This window comes from Oenanthe melanoleuca, chromosome 1 (genome assembly GCF_029582105.1).
Source record: "Oenanthe melanoleuca isolate GR-GAL-2019-014 chromosome 1, OMel1.0, whole genome shotgun sequence".
NCBI classification, from domain to species: domain Eukaryota; kingdom Metazoa; phylum Chordata; class Aves; order Passeriformes; family Muscicapidae; genus Oenanthe; species Oenanthe melanoleuca.
Window position 1 is genome coordinate 72,219,890 of NC_079333.1, and position 21,490 is coordinate 72,241,379.

General features: G+C 41.0%; 1 protein-coding gene across 1 annotated transcript in view; it reads left to right on the plus strand.

The window, feature by feature from the left end:
- The first annotated feature begins 327 nt into the window (after nucleotides 1-327).
- The window catches only part of CLDN10 (claudin 10), a 51,941-nt gene continuing 30,778 nt past the window's right edge, over nucleotides 328-21,490 (plus strand). The window contains exon 1 of the mRNA XM_056498217.1: nucleotides 328-580. Coding sequence (XP_056354192.1) covers nucleotides 367-580 — 214 coding nt within the window. The 5' untranslated portion in view covers nucleotides 328-366. The remainder of the gene's footprint in view (nucleotides 581-21,490) is intronic.

Genomic DNA, 21,490 nt, shown 5'->3' on the forward strand with positions numbered 1-21,490 from the left:
TAGATGGAATGGTTGTAAGTTTCCAATTAACTAAAAATTAAGCATTAACTGGAATGCTTTAATTGAAAGAAAAAAAAAAAGAAAACAATTAATTTTTACAATTAGAAATTAGTAAGTAAGTACTAGTAATTAGCTCCTATAGAGTTGTACCTTGACTTTCTTTCTAAATATTCGTAATGCCTAGGGCCTTTCTTAAATGACTCAAGCATGACAATTTCTTTCAACCACATTAACTTTCTGTAGCAAGTGGTACTGAACTTGTTCAAGTGTAATTTGCTTATGTTATGCCTTTTTGCTTACACACGTGACTGAAGTGCTTTTCTCTCCACACAGTGGCTTTAGTAAGTCCCTGGTTTACAGAGAAACATGCTGGGAATACAGATTATAGCTTTCATATTTTGTTTCTGTGGGCTAGGAGCTGCTATTGCTGCTACTGCATCAAATGAGTGGAAAGTCACTAGTCGGGCATCATCTGTTATCACTGCAACCTGGGTCTTCCAGGGGCTTTGGATGAACTGTGCTGGCAACGCACTGGGGGCTTTTCACTGCAGACCTCACCTCACTATCTTCAAAGTAGAAGGTAAGAAGGCATAATTTAACTGGAACTTATGGAAAGCCATGTGTATTGCAAGATGTGAGCCTGAGGAGTAAAAGATTATTTTGGCTTGTGCAAGAGATTATGTTTAAAGTATTGTGGTGAATATAAGTAAACGATCTTGTAGGCAGAATGTCAGAAACAACTTTGTAGGAATGATATGTATTCCAAGAAAGATGGTAAGCTCTACTCTGTGGTTGGTAATATGTGATAAGTACACTGGACATAGTGCCAGTAATACACAATAGTGAGTATCAAAGCACTGTTAGAAGAAAAATGGACTAAACTGTCTTACAGCTCTAATTTCCATGCCAAAATGAGCATCGTGCTTGCTGGGTGGTGAGAGTGGGAAAGATAGCAAGGTCTGTGACAGCTATTGGTGCTCTTTTTAGTATCTGAAAAAATCAGAGAACAAATAACCACATCCATGAATATATGCATCCTGTGCAAATACTCATATCTAGGAATTAAGTGCTAGTGTATATACTTGCATGTATAACAGGCTAATATTTTAAATTTAAAGATAAAAGATGTGCTGTTTCAGAATGTCCATTTTAATGAAAAGTGTTGGATTTGTAAGCCATCTATCAGAGTGTAAAAACGAATGGAGGCTTCTTGCCTGATGTTAAAAACAGCTTTTCTCAGAGACAGGAGATAACTCTAAGTGTACCACGCAATGTGTTTTGTGTTTCTCTCTCTGTGTAAAGCAGTAAATTAAGAGGTTTGGTTTTATTAAAACTGTTTTCAGTGAAACTGGGTTTAAGCACTCATGAGGGCCTTGGCAGAAAAACTGTTCTCCCTGGGGCAGACAGCAAACAGGCAAGATGGAGTCAGACTAGAGCAGGAAAAAATGCATTAAGACACCAGTATTTTAGGGAGCCAGAAAATAAACCCAGGCTAGACAGAACCAGTCTCCCAAAGCTTTTATGAGACCAGAAAGAAGCACAATTCTGTTAAGATATTAACAGCTAGTGGCTGAATGAAAAATAAAATGTAACATTGCATGATTGTACCATATGGTGTATTATTACACAGACAGGGTCACAAACTCAAACATATATGGAACACTGGATGCTTAGGGATGATTTTTTTGCCTTTCATGCCCCTGACACATCAGATTATATGCTGTGACATATAGATCAAATTCTATACATATGATTCTGAGATAAAACCCAGCATCATTTCTCTACATATTTTGTAATGCCCTGTTTCAAATCATCACAAATCACCCATGAGAGATGTGAATAGATAGAAGAGTTTTATTTCTCTTAAAGAATGCTGTTCATCAAAAATTGCTTAAAAGGCACTGAAACTCAGATATTTTTGAAAAGTGAACATTATATTTTGCAAATAATCATTTATGCATTATTTCCGCCAAGATTTAAAGAAAGAAAACTATCTCTTCTTCTCAGGCATTGTTTAAAGCAATGTAAACTAACTAGAAAGTACCATTATTGCTATTGTTAGTAGCACAAAATTTGTTTTCAGAATAATCAGATGTAATCTGTTTGCCACTTTGTAATGTTACTATTCTTTTCATCAGTGGCTGATTGAAACTTGAATAAACAGAAAATGCATGTTACCCATGCATCTTTCAAACACATACTTAAGCATCTGAATGAGATTTTGCATGTTTGTATTTTAGAGGAACATAGACAAGAATTTCACAAATTAAAGTAGCACAGTCTTGTTCAAGTAAGAGAGTAACAAGCTGCTGTAATGACATTTAGGAAGTCTAATTTTAACTTGCCAGTGCGTGCACCAGCAAAGGGTAATGTTACATGTAGCACAAACACTACTTGGAAAGAGTGAGGCATTCAGTTTGGAAAACCTGCTAAACATAAACTCCTGATAATCCAAGGAAAACAGGAGTTCAACAGGGAAAGGGCTTTGCACTCTCTCTCTGTCATGATTGTAAAACAATAAAATGCTCAGATTTAAGAAGTAATGAACTCTCTGTCCTCAGATCTTCAATATATCATTATAACTTACATGCTGAGGGCAGGGAGGGCTGGCAATATAACTTTTCTTCTGCACGTTCATCTTTTTATGGAATCTCTTTGCAATTTTTCCTATAGCCGAAGACAGCTTACACAAGTTCCTCATTCCATTCCTATCTTTCCACTTTCAGGTTACCCTACAGAAAGTATTAGCAGTAACAGCAGCAGTACTATGTTATTGTAGCAAGTCACTTCTACTCCAAAGCAGATTAATTTGATCATTAAATGTTTAATTGCAAGATTTGTGAGGAATTTGCAGGGGAGGCTTCTAAATGGGGAGTCTGTGAAGGTTTATGGGGCTTTTTTTCTGTTTTTCACAGCAAACAAAAACCAACAAAACAAACTAGGTCCCAGCGGCCTTTCTCTGAGCAGGATTACCCTGCAGTCACAGGCAGTATATAGATATTTACCAGAACTGACTTTCAGCTCGAGGACTAGTTGTGCTGATAGGAGCATAGGCAAAGCAATGAGAGCTCAGCTTCTGCAGCCCAGCTCAGGTACAGGTGTTGAGGGGTTGTTTCTAGAAGTCTGGGTTAGCAGGACCACGCTGCTAACAGTATCCAAATCTAACTGATTTGTTGCCAAATGTGCATGTGCATTCACATGTCCAGCCATGGCTGCAGTGACTGAAACATTCAGGTGAAAGATCTTAGAGGGAGATCCTGAATAGTAATAACATTATAGCTACAGTCATTTAAGGCAATGTTTGTGGGAAGAAACAATATCTTTTATTAAATCAATTGCTTTGGGAGAAGTATGCAACAAAGTCATTAATCAGATCTGACACAAATACAGCAAGCTTCAAGCTAAATATTATCTTCAAACATTGTCTCTTCAGTTAACTTGGTTATGATTATCAGAGAATCAGATACACCCATGGAAATTGTATGACTAAAACCAAGAGACCATTACTCACAAGCATAAACTCACACAGCCAATAATCATCAGAAATTAAAACTAGCAGTGAGACAACATTTTTTTTCAAAAAGAGTAACCTTTGATTAACCACTCAGTCCTTATCAGCAAGAAAGATAGATAAAGACCCTTCAAAGCATGATCCTGAGAACTGAAGCTCTGGAGTTGTGAACTCCAGAAAGATACTGACTTTTTATGGCAGAGTTTCAACCCAACCTGTTTCCTACTAACTCCCCAGTGCTCCACAGGCAGTAGTTAACCTTTTTGTGATTTTTCTCATGTATATAATTCTGAATTCTTACAATGACAAAATTACCCAGATTTGACAAGAACTATCTTGTAGCTATCAAGTATGGGTTTTGACACTTTATTTAGGTATTTTGACTTTGGTGATGTTGCAGAGAGCTGTTTCATTCACATAAGATACAGAATTGTAGCTAGCCAACTGAGCTGTATCTTTATCTGTTTTCTATGACACTTCCTTAGTCTGCCAGGACAGCTACTAGGCTTCTTCCAACAATTAGTTTGGCATTTTGCATGCCTTGCCTACAGCACTGCTTCATGGCTCCTGTATGTTCTGGTTTTCCATACCATTAGTTCAGGGAGGTGTACAATAAACTAGGAGAAATCTGCTTCCTTGAAGCTTTGCTTTTTTGAGCCTCAGATCTCCTGCTGGCATCTTGACAGTGCCTGCTTTGGCAGAGCCTGATGGGACAAATAGTGCTATCCTGGTGCAGCCAATATGGAACAGGCAATGCTCAGCTGTTCTGAGTCACAGCAGCAAACTGATTCAGAGCTGCCTTTTCACGATATTCATTCATGATAGTCACTGCCATGCAGATAAGCAGCAGAAGGAAGCTGATGCAAGACAGCTGCTATTGCAGCACCTGTACCTTGAAGCAGCTTTGCATGGTCAAACACTTTTAGGTTCATCAGGGTGTAGAGAGCAATTCTAGCTGGGCTCTGGGTAACGCAACTTTCCCAGAGAATTCAACCTCTAGAGCAGGAAAGGACTGAGAGGATGACAGTGTCACTTACTTGACAGAGACTTACTGCCAGGGAAAGCGCACTATGCGTTTGTTTGGTACGAGTCGACCAGTCAGCTGGATCTGCACACGGCAGCCAAGGGCAGGCTCCTCCTCAGCTTTAGGGGAGGGCGCTTAGTGCCAGATCCCCCGAAGCCAACACCAGGGCTTTACATCCATCCCGAGTGGGTCTGCAGGGGTCAGGCTGTGTGAGTGCTGGGGCAGAGCCCGTGCTCCTGCTCCGTGCAGTTTGCAGATGGCCGTGCCCTGCCCGCTCGGCCCGCGGGCCGCGGGAGGCGGGCGCGCTCCTCTCTCCATGGTGCTGCAGGAGCGCGCAGCCCGCTGCCCAGCGCCCCGGAAAGCGGCGTGCCTCGGCTGCCTTCCTCGGGGGAGCATCTGCAGGAGAGGAGAGGTTCAGCTGTGCCCAGAGCCCGGGCAAGCAGCGGCTGTGTGCGCTTTTGGGGGGTCGCAAGGGAGGGCGCCGGGCTAACATTGACTTCAGCTATCATCAGGAAGGGAGAAATCCACCGGGACGGCTTTCTTCTGGTTGATGGTCAGCCACAGGGGACTCTGCCGGAGGATCCTCCGCGTAGTCAAAGGGACAGAGTCACGGGGTCGTGATTTAACCCCAGCTGCTAAGCATGCAGCTGGTCACTCACTCCCCGAACACCCTCGGTGGGATGGGGAGGAGAATTGGAAAAGGTAACACCCGTAGGCTGAGGTAAGAACAATTTTAAAATTGAAGTAAAACAAAATATAACAAAAACAATAACAATAATAACAATAGGAAAAAGAGATAGAGGAGTAAAATCTGAGACAAAGAAGTGATGCAGAGTATAAGCACTCACCACTCAGCTCATCTCTGACCAGCGATCAGTCCCTCACAGGCAATGCCCTCCCCCACAGTTTATATCCTGGCCGTGATAGTCTGTGGTATGAAATGCCCCTTTGGCTATTTTGGATCAGGTCTGTTTTCTCACAGCTTCTAGTGCATTTCCTCAGTGGCAAAGCATGGGAAACAGAAAAATCCGTGACTTAGGATAAACACTACTTAGCCACTACTAAAACATCAGGGGGTTATCAACATTATTTTCATTCTGAATACAGAACACAGCACAGTACTAGCTACTAGGAAAAAAAAAACCTAGCTACTAGGAAACTCTACCCCAGCGAAAACCAGAATACAGGATCCAATATTAAGGTCAGAGGATAACTGTGCCAAAGACCTTCCCTGCAGCAAGCAAATCCTTCTAGGAAAAGTGCTAACTGAAGGGAGGTATGTTTGATCCATGTTTGTTAGGCTGAGCCACTCCTCTGTTAAGCTTTTCTCTTCAATGAGTGCAGCATCCATTTGGTGACTTTGAAAACCCAGCAGCAGCTTTGCAGTAGATACAGAGCAAAATCCAGGGTTTTCAATGGGATGTTAAGTTTCAGAGGAAAACTCCCAGAGGCAGAACATCCCTGTGAGACCTGCATTTGTGGATCTCAGAGCTCAAAGATTTTAAAGTGGTTTTCAAGGATTCCTGCTGCTGAATATTGTCTTCTGTTTGAGCTCTTTGATTCCAAGATTTTAATATATATGCTTTGAAAATCCATGAATCTAAACCACAATGAATCACTATTTACTGCAGTTTATCATGCAGGCTGTCTGGCTCTGGCCAATTACTTGAACCAGAGTAGTCCAGAGCTGTGGGCAGACTGGAAAGAGATGTGCCTACAGGAATCTGCAGCCAGAAAGATATTGAAAGGGAGTCCAAGAACTGCAGGACTAGGCTGCATGGGGCCAGGTGGAAACACTGAGGGTGGAGCCTTCAGAAACTGCTGCCAGTTTTGGAGAAGGCTGTAGCAGATTACAAAGGACAGATTCTGCTTTAAAATCCTCAGAGTTGCAGGAAAACACAAGACCTTGAAGACCAATCCTCCTTTTTAGCTCATTTACATCTGGAAAATTTACAGCATCTCTGCAATCCTCTTTTTGTGCTCTGAGTCTTCTTTCTGGACAAGGACAGAGGTTACAGTGCCCAGATTTTTTTCACTTTTGCCTAGATCTGGTATCTAGGCAAGCGTAATGTTGCTTTTGCTTCTCTTCACTCATTTTTACATATTTTTGCCACCCAGAGTGGTATCCATTTGAAGAAAATCACCTGAGGAAACCTGAAAGATAGAAAGTGCTGCTATTTGTTGGTATGGTACAGCTGGTGCAAGGACAGGAATGCAGAGCTTGTTATTGGGGCATTAATAACAAAGCTCTTTCATCTTCTAATACTCACATCAGAATAGATTGTTATCTCCACTTTGCTTTTAGCTGTCTTTGATTACTGCTACATAGCAGCAGAGAGTGTACTGCAAAATGAATTGGACTCAGCAGTAATTGGTATGCAGCCAATGTCTTAAAATATCTCTGTTCAAACAGGTTTTGTATCTTGGTCTGCTTTGTGAGAACTGAGGTGGGTGAGGAGAGATTCCCTCTGGCATATATTGAGAAGCCAAAGGCCAATGTACCTCTTATCTTTTTAGCAGTCATGCTACAACCAGAGCTTCATTCAAAGTTCAGAGGTACAATCCACTTCGTTTTCAGAAGTCCCTGCAGCAGGAGGGGAAAGGGGACCTGGCAAAACCAGCTGTGATAGGCAGAGGGTAAGAAAAGGAGACTGAAGTGCTGAATTTGTAAATCATTAAAGCTGATGATTTTGAAATTCACACTGCTGAGATTTAAGCTCTTAAATATTTATTTTTCCATCATGGAACAGTGCAATGCAGAGGAGAGAAGCTAAGCAAATACCTGAATAAGTATGGGTAAGTATAGGGGGAAAATAAATGTACATAAAAATCTCTCCTACAGTTATTACATAGGGTTGGCTAGGCAAGTAAGAATCCTGGTAGAGAAAACAAATCACTCCACAGTCAGTAGGGATATTACATCCACTAATGCATGTGTTACCCTATCTCTCATAGTACTTACACGTAGTTTTGCAATGTAAAGCAAAATGTCAGATGAGCACAGCCATTTTATTAGAGATATGCACATGGGATTCCTCCCCATATCCCACATGCATCAAGTCCTACAGTGTCTAGTTGTCCTTATAAGCTTTCCCTGGAGTGGGTGCCATGGGACTCTGCTGGTTTAGAGGCTGGTCAATGTATTCCCTTCAGTTTTTCATTGACTCAAATCAAATGCTTGGAGCAGAGGTGCTGCCAGGGGCAGCTCAGGGCTTCAGAACCCCACTTTTTTAGAGCACTTCAGTCTGTCCTGGTGCCAGTATTGTGAGGGACCTCTGGCTGTGCCCAGTAGATCCCCATTATCCACCCAATCTTCTCTCTACAGATGCCATTGAAGCCTGGGTCTCCTGTACGAGTTTCCTCTTCAGGAATGCATTTCCTAAAACAGGAGAGAGAATATCACCTCAGATTTCTGTGCATTCTTAAGTGCCCGGGCACTTCTTAGTTGCTGAATGGAAAGTATTGATATTTTCAATTTGGCAAAGCACATGCTGAAATTCGGGTACGTGCAAAGTCCCCTGAGAACATTTCATTCATATCTCCCCTTAAATAGCCTATGCTGGTTGTCCAGACATTTGCCACTTACATTTCTAAAAAATTACCTGAAACACTTAAAAAAAACAGAGGTATTGAACAGTTCTGAAGACCATGCCCAAGTCTACTGACACATTCATTTGAAAATTATGTTTCTTTTTTACTGTTAACTTTTCTAAAGAAAATTTGTGTTAATCTGGAGGTAATTAGCCAAGCTCTAGTAAAACACCTCCTGAGAATTAACCTGCGTAAAGGCAGAATTTTTAAACTGCACATCCTGAGCTAATATTTGTTGTACTATTGAACAGTTTTCTGTAACCAAGGCTTCCATGTGGTAGATTTTAAAACTGTACACCATGAACTGGATATGTCATTAATATTATTTTATAAGATTATTTTAGGTTAAACTCCACATTTTTACTTCTAGACCCCTGCCACAAAGTGAATCATACAGACTCTACTGGTATTTGAAAGAGTAAAATTGCATAACCTGACAGTCAAAATGAGAAGCAAAACTAAATATCTGAAGATTCATATGCTCACAGAATAATATATGCTGGTTTTCTACCAGATCTGCTGTAACAGTTTTTATAGTTGCTATTACTTTTTTATCCAGCTAAGATGTGAGGCTGCTCTTCTGCAGATATCAGTCAGAAACAAGGATGTGTCTAGGGCTTATATTCAGGGCAGTGTGCACTGAATCATATTTCCAAAGGAAACAAGAGTTCTGAAGTTCTAAATGTCCTCTGTAAATGGAAATCTGCCAAAATCTTATGTTGTTTGGAGACTGCCTTTTCCTTCTTCACAAATGAGTTTCTAAACAATAACACAGAAGGTCACGTAAAAGCCTTTCTATTGATATTTCATCCTGTAAGCAGAAAAAGCAGAAACTAAACCCCAGCCAATAAGAAACAGTGAAAGTGACTCCCTGTCCCTGTTTATTGGGCCACCAGGAGAACAGGACTCTTGGGATATATAAACAATTTCTCCATTGCAAGCTCACTACATGCCCAAGCTGCTGCCCAGGCTGGCATCCCATGCCAGCAAACATCACACCACATACTGGGCCCTGAGTCAGCCACCTTTTGGTAAGAACACAAAAGCAGGGAAAATGGGTGATTTAATTAACTAACTAACTAACAAATCATTAATGGCATCTGGCTTTTCCATACCATATTTTTAATGGTAATGTTCCGCCTAATAAAGCAGATGATAAACTGTATTCCAGCAAAATTAATGCAATAGACAACTTTAATTTATACCACCTTTCAACATCCTCATGCCACACATAACTTTGTTTTACTCAGTGGCTGTTACAAAACCTCCAATATTGTCCCTAGAAGCTCAGTTCTTTGCAGAAATGCAGCATTTTGAAGTGTCAGTGCCTCTTGTTCCTCAAGGCTCCGATTCCCTCCACAGCCAGGAGATCCTGCTCTGATATAGCCATACTTTGGCCTGGGCTCCACTGGGGGTGCAGACACCATGGCTCAGCTAATCCTTGAGAGCAGGAAAACTCCCCTGCCCTGGCTGGGGGTGGTGGCCCCTCTTGAGGGGCTGTGCTTGGCAGACCAGGGAGGAGGCAGGCGGAGCGATGGCAGCTGAAGCCAGCGGACTGCAGTGTGTGTCTGAGGGGTGCAGAGGGCTGCAAGGGGCATGGCTGCCATCATCATGCCAGGGGGATGTGGGGAGTCCTTCCTTCCCCTCTCTGCTCTCAGCACGCACAGAGCAGAGCACTGTGTGCGCTAACAGAAAAAAGCCAACATTTCCAGCCAAGGTACTTCACTCAAATCTGTTTGCCAAGTGGCTTCACTACTTTCTTTGGTTGAGGTTAAGAGAAATGTTGTTGTTCAAAGGAGAAAACAAGTGGAGGTGTTTTCCCCCCTCACCCTTCCTGTCTACAAATTCAGGCATCTCTGGCCTGCAGTTTCTTATAAACAAATGAGGGAGCTTTTATGGACCCTGTTGATAAGAGGTACTCTGCACCACTCCACATCCCACCATTTATTATTATTTTTATGTATGCAATAATATGCAAATTCCTAAGTGCTTCCTAAGCACTACTTGTGCTGCAGTGTGGTGATTGCTCTGGTTACTGCAGAGGCCTAAGGGCAAGCTGAAGGCAGCCTGGGACACAATAGATTGTCAGGGCCAGCTGATAAGATTGCTTCTCACCTATCAGCAAGGTCTGTGTGTGCAAGACTCAGTTACAACCAGGTGAAAGGGGAGTCAGTGAGATAGCAATGGCTTTCTCCTGGTAACAGTTTGCAAGGAGATAAAACACCTGCAGAAGGAAATAGAGTCTGGTGTACAACAGGTGGGTTGTGGGGGGGAAGAGAACTCCTGAAAAAATACAGGGACTGCAGCCATCCAAAACACATCAGATGATTAGGAAAGCAGAAAACGAGCTTACAAGGTGCCAGGCTTGACCTAATGGTCAATGATGACCTAATGGTGACAATTTGGCCGCCACTTTTAGTACAAGAAGGACTGGACCCAAGTTCTCAATTTCAGCAAAATCTACCTGCTCAACTGGGAGAAATTAGATTATTTCCAAAAAATTCTAGAATATTAAGCTACAGAATGAGTAAGAACTCTTATCTAAGGACTCTGAGTGCTTTCAACCACCTGTTCTTTAGAGTTTTGAACCTTGGCTAATATAAAAAATCTGTATCTAGCAATAGAAATCCACGTTATGCCCCCTTGCATACACACTCACAGCACATGGTTGTAGTTCTTAATACTGAAGGGAAAGGACTACTGAACAAGGGACAGGAACTAGGAAGCAAAGAAATATATTTAAGACCAGCAAGACTCTTGAGAAGATCTTTAAAAGAAGAAGGAACGATGAGGAAAAGTTTGGCCACTACCAAGATTTATTTCTATTATGCATGAGTCATTCAAAGTGGCTTTAAAGCCAGAGATATTTTTCAGTGGCTTGATCACTTTTCTCAGTAAGTGAAAGAAATAACATTACTTCAGGGTCTGAAGTTCACTGGCTTACATCTGCTTTCATTCAATTCTACCAACAGCAATATTTTTGAAATGGACTTATTTCTTTTTGTTTTCCTTTTCTCTCAACATCCATGCAGCCTTACTGTCTCCTTCATGCTGCTAGCAGAGACAGGATCATAAATTAGGTCAGTGCTATGTCTGACCTGGTAGTTGCTTATGTAATCTTAAATTTTTAAAATCTGTCCTCTTCTTTGCCTCAAAACATCTACCTTCTTCCTTCTAAATAACATACTGGAAACTCAGCAGAACAAGGATTCCCTCAAGCTTCTGGTCAGCTGTGGGGACTGCATAGATGGACTAGCAGGGTTCAATCCAATATCCAGGATCCTCTCCTTTGAAATCAGTTAAGTTATATAGATTGTACTGTTTTGCAAAAGAAAAAACAAACAACGAGCCTTTTTAAGATCTGTTTGTCTGTAAGATGTGAGATGGCTTCTGTTTGGCCCAAGCAAAGCCTCTGCTGCTGTTGTGTGTCCACTTTAGGTACTGCACTTGAAGCATGATGCAGAAGACTTGGAAAGGGCACACAGATAAGAGCAACTGGAATCCCTCAAGTTTATGAAACATACTCTATGGGGAAAGGCTGTGAGAGTTGAGACTGTTTAGTCTAAAGAAGAGTATACAAGCTGTAGGCACAGAGATAGTCTTCAAGTATGTAATAAATGGCTGAAAACAGGAAGAGTACAATCAGTTCCCCATGTCCAGTGGTAATACTACAGGAAATGGTGAGACTGGATTACTACAATGAATTAAAAATTAGCAGTTTTATCATTCCATCCTAAAAGCAACTGCCTTCTTTTTATGGACAGCCTGCTTCTAACCCTTAGCTTACTTTTGTTACTCTGCAGTTGTTTCACCCCATGATTACCTCTGACATCTATGATATTTGAATCAGCTCAGCCTGACACCCCATGTTCAGTTCTAGATGCCAGAAGTGAAATGTGCCTGTGCCTCTTGATGTCTTCACTTCTTCTCTCTCCAGGACTCACCCTTGCAACCTATTAATGTGGAAAGCCATAATTCAGAAAATACAATTTATACAGCAGCTAGTGTTCACTTGTCAGTACCCTTCGGTCTACAAAGATCTTTTAGTGAACTTTTGATCTGCAAAGTCCAGTTGGTGTTAAATCCTCTTGCACTTTTTTTATAAGTATTTCCTACTTCTTTTCTGAATTTGGAGTGGGTGTTTTGCTCTATGGCACTGAGCTCTGTGCAACACATTTGATGCCCGTGATTTGGCCTAGATGTTGCTGAGAGATCTACAGCCCTAAACAAATGAGGCAAACTAACATTCATCCTATTTCACTTCTCCATGCTATTTTTACTGCCAAAAAATATTCTCCTAATGTATCTGAAAGAGTCCAAAACAGAAGGGGAGCCCTAGAGAGCAGGAAAGACAATATAGGCCAAACTCCTTGAAGTACTCAAGCTGTGTGTTATCCTCCTCCTATCACATGTGAGAATCTTGGATGGTGTGGGCCCTACAGTTTTCCTTTCTTTCTTCTGGGAGATGTTATCCTGGTTCATCAGGCACCTGAAGCTGGATATAGATGAGGTGCTAAAATTGCAGCACTGGATCTTAAGCAGAGGTTCAGGATTTATCTCAGACCACTTTAGACATCAATGTTGTGAAACACTGTGTGTTAGCTAATCACCCTGTGATCATTTACAGGCAACAGGAACAAGGAATCATGTCCCCTTTCTGGGACAGGTTCTGTCTTATCCCTGGGACATGCCTACAGCAGCTCAGGGGAGCAGTCTAGACATGCCAATTGACAGTAAAGCAGATGGATGATTACTGAAGGTATGGACATACTAGGCAGGATTCAACTGAATCCTATGCTGACTCAGAAGATACCTACTGGTGGACCCCCACACCTCAGATGAGCCGGATGTAATTCATTCCTAGAACTTTCAATCCAAACATGAGAGCACATGGAAAGCAATCTCCTCTCCTTCTGCAGCTAAATTTCACATCTCTCCTCTCTCCTGGTCTGTGCCTGAAGGGAGCAACATTTTCACCAAAAGCTGGTGCAGGAGCAAAGCACTGCAGCCTTTAAATTGTCATACTTCAAATTGTCATCCATCACGGAGCCCCTATTCATCATCTCACATTATTCAGTCTTCACTGAATTGACCTTCATCTCACCAGGATTCCGACTGCCCCTGATGTGAAAAGCCTTGTCCTCCCCTCTTTTCACACAGCCCAGGTGCCCCACTGAAACCCATGTTCTTCTTTAGCTATAGTGTGGTGATGGGTGTGAGTATGGAAAACAAGTCTCTGATAGGTATTTGCTGAGAGCCAGCATCTCATTTGTATTTCAAAAACAGCCTGCCACATATTCCTTCAATCAATCTTTTACATAAAACATGCTCTGTGTGCTCATGTGTGCACACAAATTCAGGTTGTCCCTTGTTTCCCTTGTTAAAGATCCTTCACTTCTTGAAAGGTCCATGAATCCCAGACTGTTGAAGAAGCAGCAAAAAGGCTAATCAAAAGGAAGGGCTGGTTAGGATGAGTTTTGAAGGCTATATCATTATCAGGAAGTTCTTAGGAATCAATGGACATTTACATAAAGTGTCTAATAGTTAGAGAGAACTGAAAGTCTATAAACCCTTTCCAAAGGAGCCCTTTGTTGAAATGTTGGCAGTATGTGTTTGGCTGGAGTCAAATAAATTAGTCATCAGATAAATCAGTCATGCCAGCTATGAGAGTGACACCAAAATAAACAGAATGTTTTAGTCAAATCCATGAAACAAAAGGAACAGCAAATCTCATTCAAAATTCCCCCATGTAATTGATGCATAATTAAGCTTCTAAACATGAATGCAAGTGTGCTGATCCAGAGTGTGTGACGATGGAGATTGTATCTTTGAAAGTAAATGGGGATCTCCGGATGCAATTAAAGGTAATTTTTGAGTTGCTAGTTCCAAGTTCCTACTGGCAAAATCCAAGAAATGCAAAGCCTGAGTAATTCCTAAATTACTCCAGTTTCAATGCCAGGGAAACTCCACAGATTTTGATGGAATTACATCAGTCTCAGACTTTATGAGGCCAACAAAACTTCCTCCTTTTAGAAACAGATTGTCAAATACTTTGAAAAGAAAATGTCAGAAAAAGCTTATGGAAATCATGTTCTACTGGTATGAGAACAATATTTGGGGGATGTGCAACATGTGGCAACATCAGTTGGGATAAGGTAATGTGAGTGCTTTATCCCAAGCATGCTGCCTTAAGTAATCTACCTTACCAGTCTAAACTACACAGTCTGAACTCTTTTAAATTTTTCTTGTCCTAAAATACAGACAAAATAATAACAGTGATGTTCTTATTAGTCCACTTATCCTTATGATTATCTCATATATTAATCACTATTGTAATACAAAGTATTTTTTAAAAGCTACTTCTTTCACCTGTATCCTTACACCACTCCTTTGAATGCCTGTTAGTCTAGCAAAGGACACAAGTCCGGGAAGGGAGGAAGCAGGGCACATGAAAAACAAGCAGTGCAATTGGGCAGCAGTCTGTGGGAGAGAAGCACTGCTTTTAATTGGATTGAGGAAGTTTAAAATGCTGTGAGAAAGCTTTTCTTATCTACTTAAGTGTTTGTTTCCCAATGAGTGCTATTTCAGCCCAAAATACTATATTTTGGGTGCTTAATGTCAGATAAGTAAGCAGATTAACTGGCCTTGTACATAGAGGATTCAATTCTCATGGGCTTCAGATGTCTGCACTGAGATCTGGCAATGAGACCAATAGCAGTTCTTAAGTTTGGCTTCTTTTTTGCAGTGGTTCATATACTATTGAATTCCATATCTAGGCTGTAATTCCAGCAATAAAGCTACATTCTTTCTCTTGAAGGATAAAACTGTATGTGTATTGTAAAGTCTGTGCCACTTTCATTTTTACTATAAACCACAGAGATTTTAGAACTGACAAGGACTTGAAGGAAAATATAGCTCTGTAGGGTGCTTAGGAGACTTGTGAATCTGATTCTGTGTCCTGAGATATTTTCACAGCTCAGCTGTCATCTATATTCGCATATTTGGGGCATCTCTCTGATGCAGTGCTTGGCAAAGGAGCCAGCCAGAGGCATTGTGCTCTGCTTGCACTTATCAGGAGCCACTGAAACCTAAACAAAAGCTGATTGCCTATTATTGGCCTCTAGGAGTACGTCCTGTAATTGGCACTGTGCAAACACAAAGTACAAAGCAGCTCTGTTCCAGACTATTTATGATCTAGGGAGCAAACTTCAAAAGAAGTGGATAGATTTATGGCAAAATGGAGGAGGAGGAAGGAGGTACAAGAAGATGATTAAGCTTTTTTGATCACCCTGATTCACAAAAAAGAAAAACATTCTTTCAGATTGGTAGGGTTTGCAGGCTCTTGGCAAGTCTGTTCCTCCAGGGCACTAGGACTTACTACACCAGTCACTGCTGCATTTCTTGGCTTGGAATAATTTCAGTCAAAATCAAGAAGGTACTGCACCCTGCCCCTCCACTTGAAATGCTTTATAGCTTATAGCTCTTTGCCATCTGGAAAAAAAGGATGAAAATGTCCAGTCAGACTGCACTCAGAGACAAGGCAGAAGCTAGAACCCTTTGTCATAGCCAGACCACGGAATAGGAAACCACATCTGACAGCAGCAGCTGGGAGCTTGGTGAACCCATTTCTCTTCAATGCCCATGGGACTTGTGGACAAGGGCCACTAAGTTGATTAGAGGGCTGAAGCAGCTCCCCTATGAAGACTGGATGAAACAGTTGGGGTTGCTCAGGCTGGAGAAAGGAAGGCTCAGGGAGCCCTTACAGGAGCTTTCCAGTACTGAAGGGAAGCCCACAGAAAAACTGGAGAGGCACTTCTCATGAGAGCATGCCATGATAGTAAGAAGAGGAATGGCTTTAAGCTGATGGAGGGCAGGTTTAGATAGACTTAAAGAAGAAATTCTTTACTGTGAGTTTCTTGAGGAGAGGACATTGGACAACAGAGATTTTCTGGGAGAAAGTTGTCTTTAAACTTTATTCTATTCAAACAACAAATCCAAGATTGAGAAGAATATGTGTAGGGAACATTTTTTTGTAACTGTATAAAAACTAATGTCTTGATCATACAGATTCTCAGTAACCATCACAAAGGCAAAAAGTCTCAGTAGAGGAGATTCCTCATGCTGCCCATTCCAAAATAATTCAGGAAGTTGTCAGTTGATACAACTGAGGAAGTAATAAAGATAGTCGTCCTCACCAATAATACGCTCTTAATTGTATATTTTGAGACTTCTATATCATAAACCAATTTGGATTTTTCCCTTTGGTACAGTTCATGCATCTCACACTGTTCTTTTCTCTTTTGGAAAATATGTTTCAATGTAGACACAAGTCTGGTCCTAATTATCTGACTAGGAATGAAATGAGCTGGCCACTTATCCAAGCTTCTGTGTTATACCTAGGAAGAAACAGATTATTTATTTGAGGGCATGTTGCCTTTCTACTAACAATTAATTTATAGAATCATAGAATTATTGAGGTTGGAAAAGCACTCCACAATCATCAAGTCTGATCTTCAACTTTTCTCATCATCCATTACATGTATATGACAGTAGCTTTTGTATAGGCAGTAACAGCAGAAACTAGGGGTCCAAGAAACAACTATTAGGGAAAGAACTTTATGTGAGTACATCAAGAATTGGCCTGCTGGCAGGATTAATAAGTATGATGTGGTCCTCTAGGATAAAAATTCCTGAAAATTTGTCTTGGGAATCCCCAAACTGTTGTTCACACAGAAAATAAAGCTTTTCTCACCGACAGAGAAAAATGAGAGGGAAGTGTCGCTTTACTCAGGCACAGGTGTTTCTTCTTCCTCCTGTTCTCCTTGCTGTTTATGCTGGCATAATCAACGGGACTTTATTTGGAAAGAGGAGAGGTTTTACAGTGGATAATGCTTTTTGTCCTTGAAATGCCTAAGAACCTTGTTGCTTACCTGTGGGTTTTTTTCTATGGATTTATTCCTGTTTCTAGAGATTCAAAAGTTCACTGGTAAAACCTAAAATCATATTATTAGGATTTTCTGTCCTAATTATGACTAAGACATTTAAAAGTATACAAACCTGGTAAGGTTTCCACAACATGTAAAATGTTATGAAGGTTTCTTCATGTTTCATTTGAAATGCTGTCTTGCACAACCCTTGGATGCTAATGTATGTGATTAAAGTTTAAACTTACACCCAACATTAATCGGCTTATAGCTTCCCTCAGCAATATCTGTGAAAAGGTATACACCAAACCTAATATAATTAATCCCATTTATGTAAGTTTGGAGCATAACACCTCATCTGAAAGGGGGATGCACCTCCTTTTCTACGCCTGGGAAGTCCAGAGGAGACATCCTTGGAGCACTGTGACCCCTCGTGTCTGGGGCAGCATCTGCTCTCAGAAGGGACACGCAAAGGCTGCCAGAGAGCTGGGTGCAAGTTTAAAAATCATCTTACAGATAATGTGACAAAATTGAGAATAGCTAAATTTACATGCATATGGTTTCAATAGCATGTGCTGTGGCTCTGCCAGCAATAACTTCCTATTTACTATTTTACTGGTTCCTATTTACTTGCCGTGCTAATGAAGGATGAAAAGCAGCAGGTTCAGCCCAGATACCTGCAGACCCCTCTGAGGCCATCATGGCCAGGTAGAAACTGATGATTCAGTAAGTATTTGGCATCCTGCCTTAGGATGTTTTCAGCAAACCTCATATTGTATTTTATTGAGTGGGAAAACTCAAGTTACATAACATTAAAGTACACCTTTCTACCTAACTGTCCTAACCTTTTATGAAAGAAATTTGATTGTTTTGATATAATTCATCTGTACTGTTACATGTCTCTTCATTGTTTTAAAGGTATTTACAAGTAGTTAATTTCACTACCTGTTAAAAGAAAATCCAATCATTGATGCTTGCTGGTTTGGGGGTATTTTTAAAAGTTTGGCCCTGTTTATCTTTATGCTTCTGCCATTTAAAAATCCTCCACGAATCTGAAGGCTCCATCTGTGGCACAAACTAGAGCAGGGCAGGCTGGTGATCAGGATTGCTCAGGACCCACTCCAGAGCAGATATATGTTGGGGAGGGACTGTTGGTCCCAAACTAACCATAAAGTTTTACAATTGGCAACCAAGGTCCAATGCCTGAGCTCATTGCTTGGACCTTCTTTATAGTATGCACGTACTAAAAATTGCATTAACTTCCTCAAGGCTGCTTCAGACTCATTATCTCATTCCAGGCTATATATAGGACATCTGCCTTGTCCTCATAAAACAACAGTCAGAAGTGCAGCACACAGGCAAGCTGCCTTGGCAAGTTGCCCACTGAGTAATTCCTGCCCCATCAGGGTATAAAGATATAAAGAGAACCTCAAGATATAAAGAGAACATAGGAGGGGACAAGAACTTTACCCATAGAGAATTTGCTGCCATTTCTGATCTCCAAAGATCTTTAAAATAATTTTCTGCCTTTAAAATACTTTTTAGTGTAAAAAGAATGCTTTAAACAGGTGGAATTACAAGGTCACACATACCACAGCCCTTCAAATATGTAGTATTTAGAAATCATCCTCTGAAATTTTGGCTCTGTGCCCATATGTAGGTATTTCTCAGACAATATTTTTGCTGATCCCTCACAAGAGAGCAGACAGAAGTCAGGAAGCGTCAGGTCACATATTTACTTCAACTCACAGCTTATAAAATCAGACAGGAAGGTATCTCTTTCCAGACTTGCTGACTACCACTTGCATGGTGTCCCAGATGCTCCCAAGGTTCTCTTTCATGCCCAGCTCCTACTTTCAAGGTAGCTTTTGAAGGTTAAAGGAAGACTCCCCAGGAAACAAAGCAGCAAGGTCTCCTGACATGAGCAGATTAAGACAAAACAGCCCTGGTGTCCTTCAGTGTATGAGAGGTTTCAGACTGGAATAATGTGAGGGGTGTTCTAATCTCACCCAGTACCTCACAGAGACATAGAGAGTGAGCTGTGTCTCAGCTTCAGGTCTTGCTTAACGAGATCTGGCAGCCTGTTTTCGCAAAAATCTTGCTCTTGATCTTTCCATGGATTCTTTGGATCTGCTTCCCTCTAAAGGCCATTCAGTGAATTTTTTTATTGTCACGAATGTCAATCAAGTCTCAACATGAAATGGATTCTCAGATGTATTCCTTATCTGGAGAGGTGTTGGAGCTCTATGAAGGAGAGAAATAAATACTTTCAGGGTTATTTCTTGTTGTAAGACATCTTAAAAGAAATGATGTATCAGTAGAGGCAGAGATTTATATCAGCAAGTAGAGGTTTTCATGATAAAATCAGTCTAAAAATGTGTGTCAAGCATGCATGCATTTGTAGCTCCTTATTACACAGAAAAGTGAGCCACAAAAGTCAGCTGGTTTGTCCCAGGCAGAAATTGGGATCTAGCCGTCCTTGCTTCCAATCCCATGCTCAGAGGAGTAAGTGGTTCTTTCCAGATGGGCTGAGACATTTGACCTCTCAGGCATAGCTGCAGTATTGCTGCAGTTTCCTGTGGTCCCAGGTAAGGAATTTTGTGGTATAGTAGAGCTTGGGCAGACTGTGTCCTATATCAAAAGGTGAATTGCTCCTTCGGCTGAGACACTCAGCTGTGCCGTGAAACCAAGACCTTTAATTGAGGTGTTGGAGTTCATTGAACTCAGTGGATAAAGAGAATCACAAGCTGGAGTGGCATGCTAAGAAATTGGTCATTTTGCCTGCTTGATTAAAAAAAAAACAAAAAAACAAAACAACAACAACAACAACAACAAAAAAAACAAAACACAAAAAAAACAAAACAAAAAAAAAAAAAAAAACAAAACAAAAAAACATTTAAAGAATACCTGTTTGTTATTTAGGCAGGCTGTGGGAAATAAGATAATCCCTAAGTATACTAGTAATCTGAGTAATAATCATTGTCAACCAGCATTTTTGCTCAGCTTCAGCACTGTATAGGCATGTCTGGAGGGGAAGGGATCAAATTTTAGCTAAATGGAGTACATCTCTCCAGACCTCTCTGCAGAGGGAGTGCAGGAAATTACACTCCTGAATTAAATTGAATGAATCAGAAATTGAAAGAAAGGTTCATACAACTTAGACAGAAGTGAAGAATTGAGGTATTAAACACAGGACATCTTAAAAGTCCTTAAAATACCTGAAACATTCTGCAGGCTTGGAAAATATGGTAGAGAAGACACACATCCCCCAGTCATGGCCCTGGAAGGTGCTTTAGGACAACTAAAATAGCACTAGCCTTATATGCTTATGTACTTGAATTGCTCCTTAGCTGTTTTTTTGAGGCAAATCTTTTAGTTAAAGCTGGCTAAGTTGCATCCAGCCCTGATATTGAGATATAAAGAAGTAGCAGTAGGGGTCATTAAATGTTTTAGTCCCCTCCAGGTGTAATATGAATACAGGTGGCTCTCAGCTATCTGGGGTGGGTTTTGAGAGACTGAAGTCTCCAGGTGCATTTGCCCACACTGACTGGGTCTTCACCAGGCCCTACATCATCTTTGCCATCATCGTCCACTCTATGTAATTTATTCAACTTACAGCATCTATTTTGGTGGTAATTAATTCATTTGACCAAAACATAAACTGGCATGTGTTTCTGAGGACAGGAGGCTCCACTGATCAGCTTTGCCAATAGACAGCACCTTTTTTTGATCTTCAAACTGATCCTAAATACAGTTTTAGTGTTTCTTAAGGCTGCTCATCTCTCCTTTATGTAACCATGCAGCCTGACCTGAAATATTCTGCTCATTGTCTGCTGTAAACAAGAGTACTGCCACATACCTCACTCTTTCCAAGGTCAGCCCCAAACTATAAAGCCTGTACAACTGCCATTGCAAGGCTCAGATGTGAGAAACAAAATGATATGGTATGAGGAAAACAAATGCTTTCATGTACTCAAAAACACCACTAAGCAAGTCACTTACTATGATCCACATTTAGTTCTCCTGAAAGGCTGAAAAATCAATAATATGTGGAGAACTGACGCTTGGAATGTCAAGTAGATTCATTCTGCAATTCCAAATAATACCAGTAGAGTTTGCAGTGTACCATCAAGGGGATTGGGCAAATCTATAGGAAAAATGAGCATATGTAACAAATCAATATCATGTTGGTTAATTTTTTTATAAAGGCAGGGAAAAAGTGGCAGGACATCTCCCACATACACAGATCTCTAACCTGCAGGAGTGAAGATGTAGGTCCTGCCCAAGAAACAATTCACCACTGACTGTCACTGGGCATGGAACTTGCCTTAGGAAGGATAGCTTTATGGAACGTTGTGAGAGGGAGGCAGATGACCATTTTATGTTCCTGTGCACATTTGTTCCTGTATCCCTCTCTCTCATCAAAATGGGAATGAATCC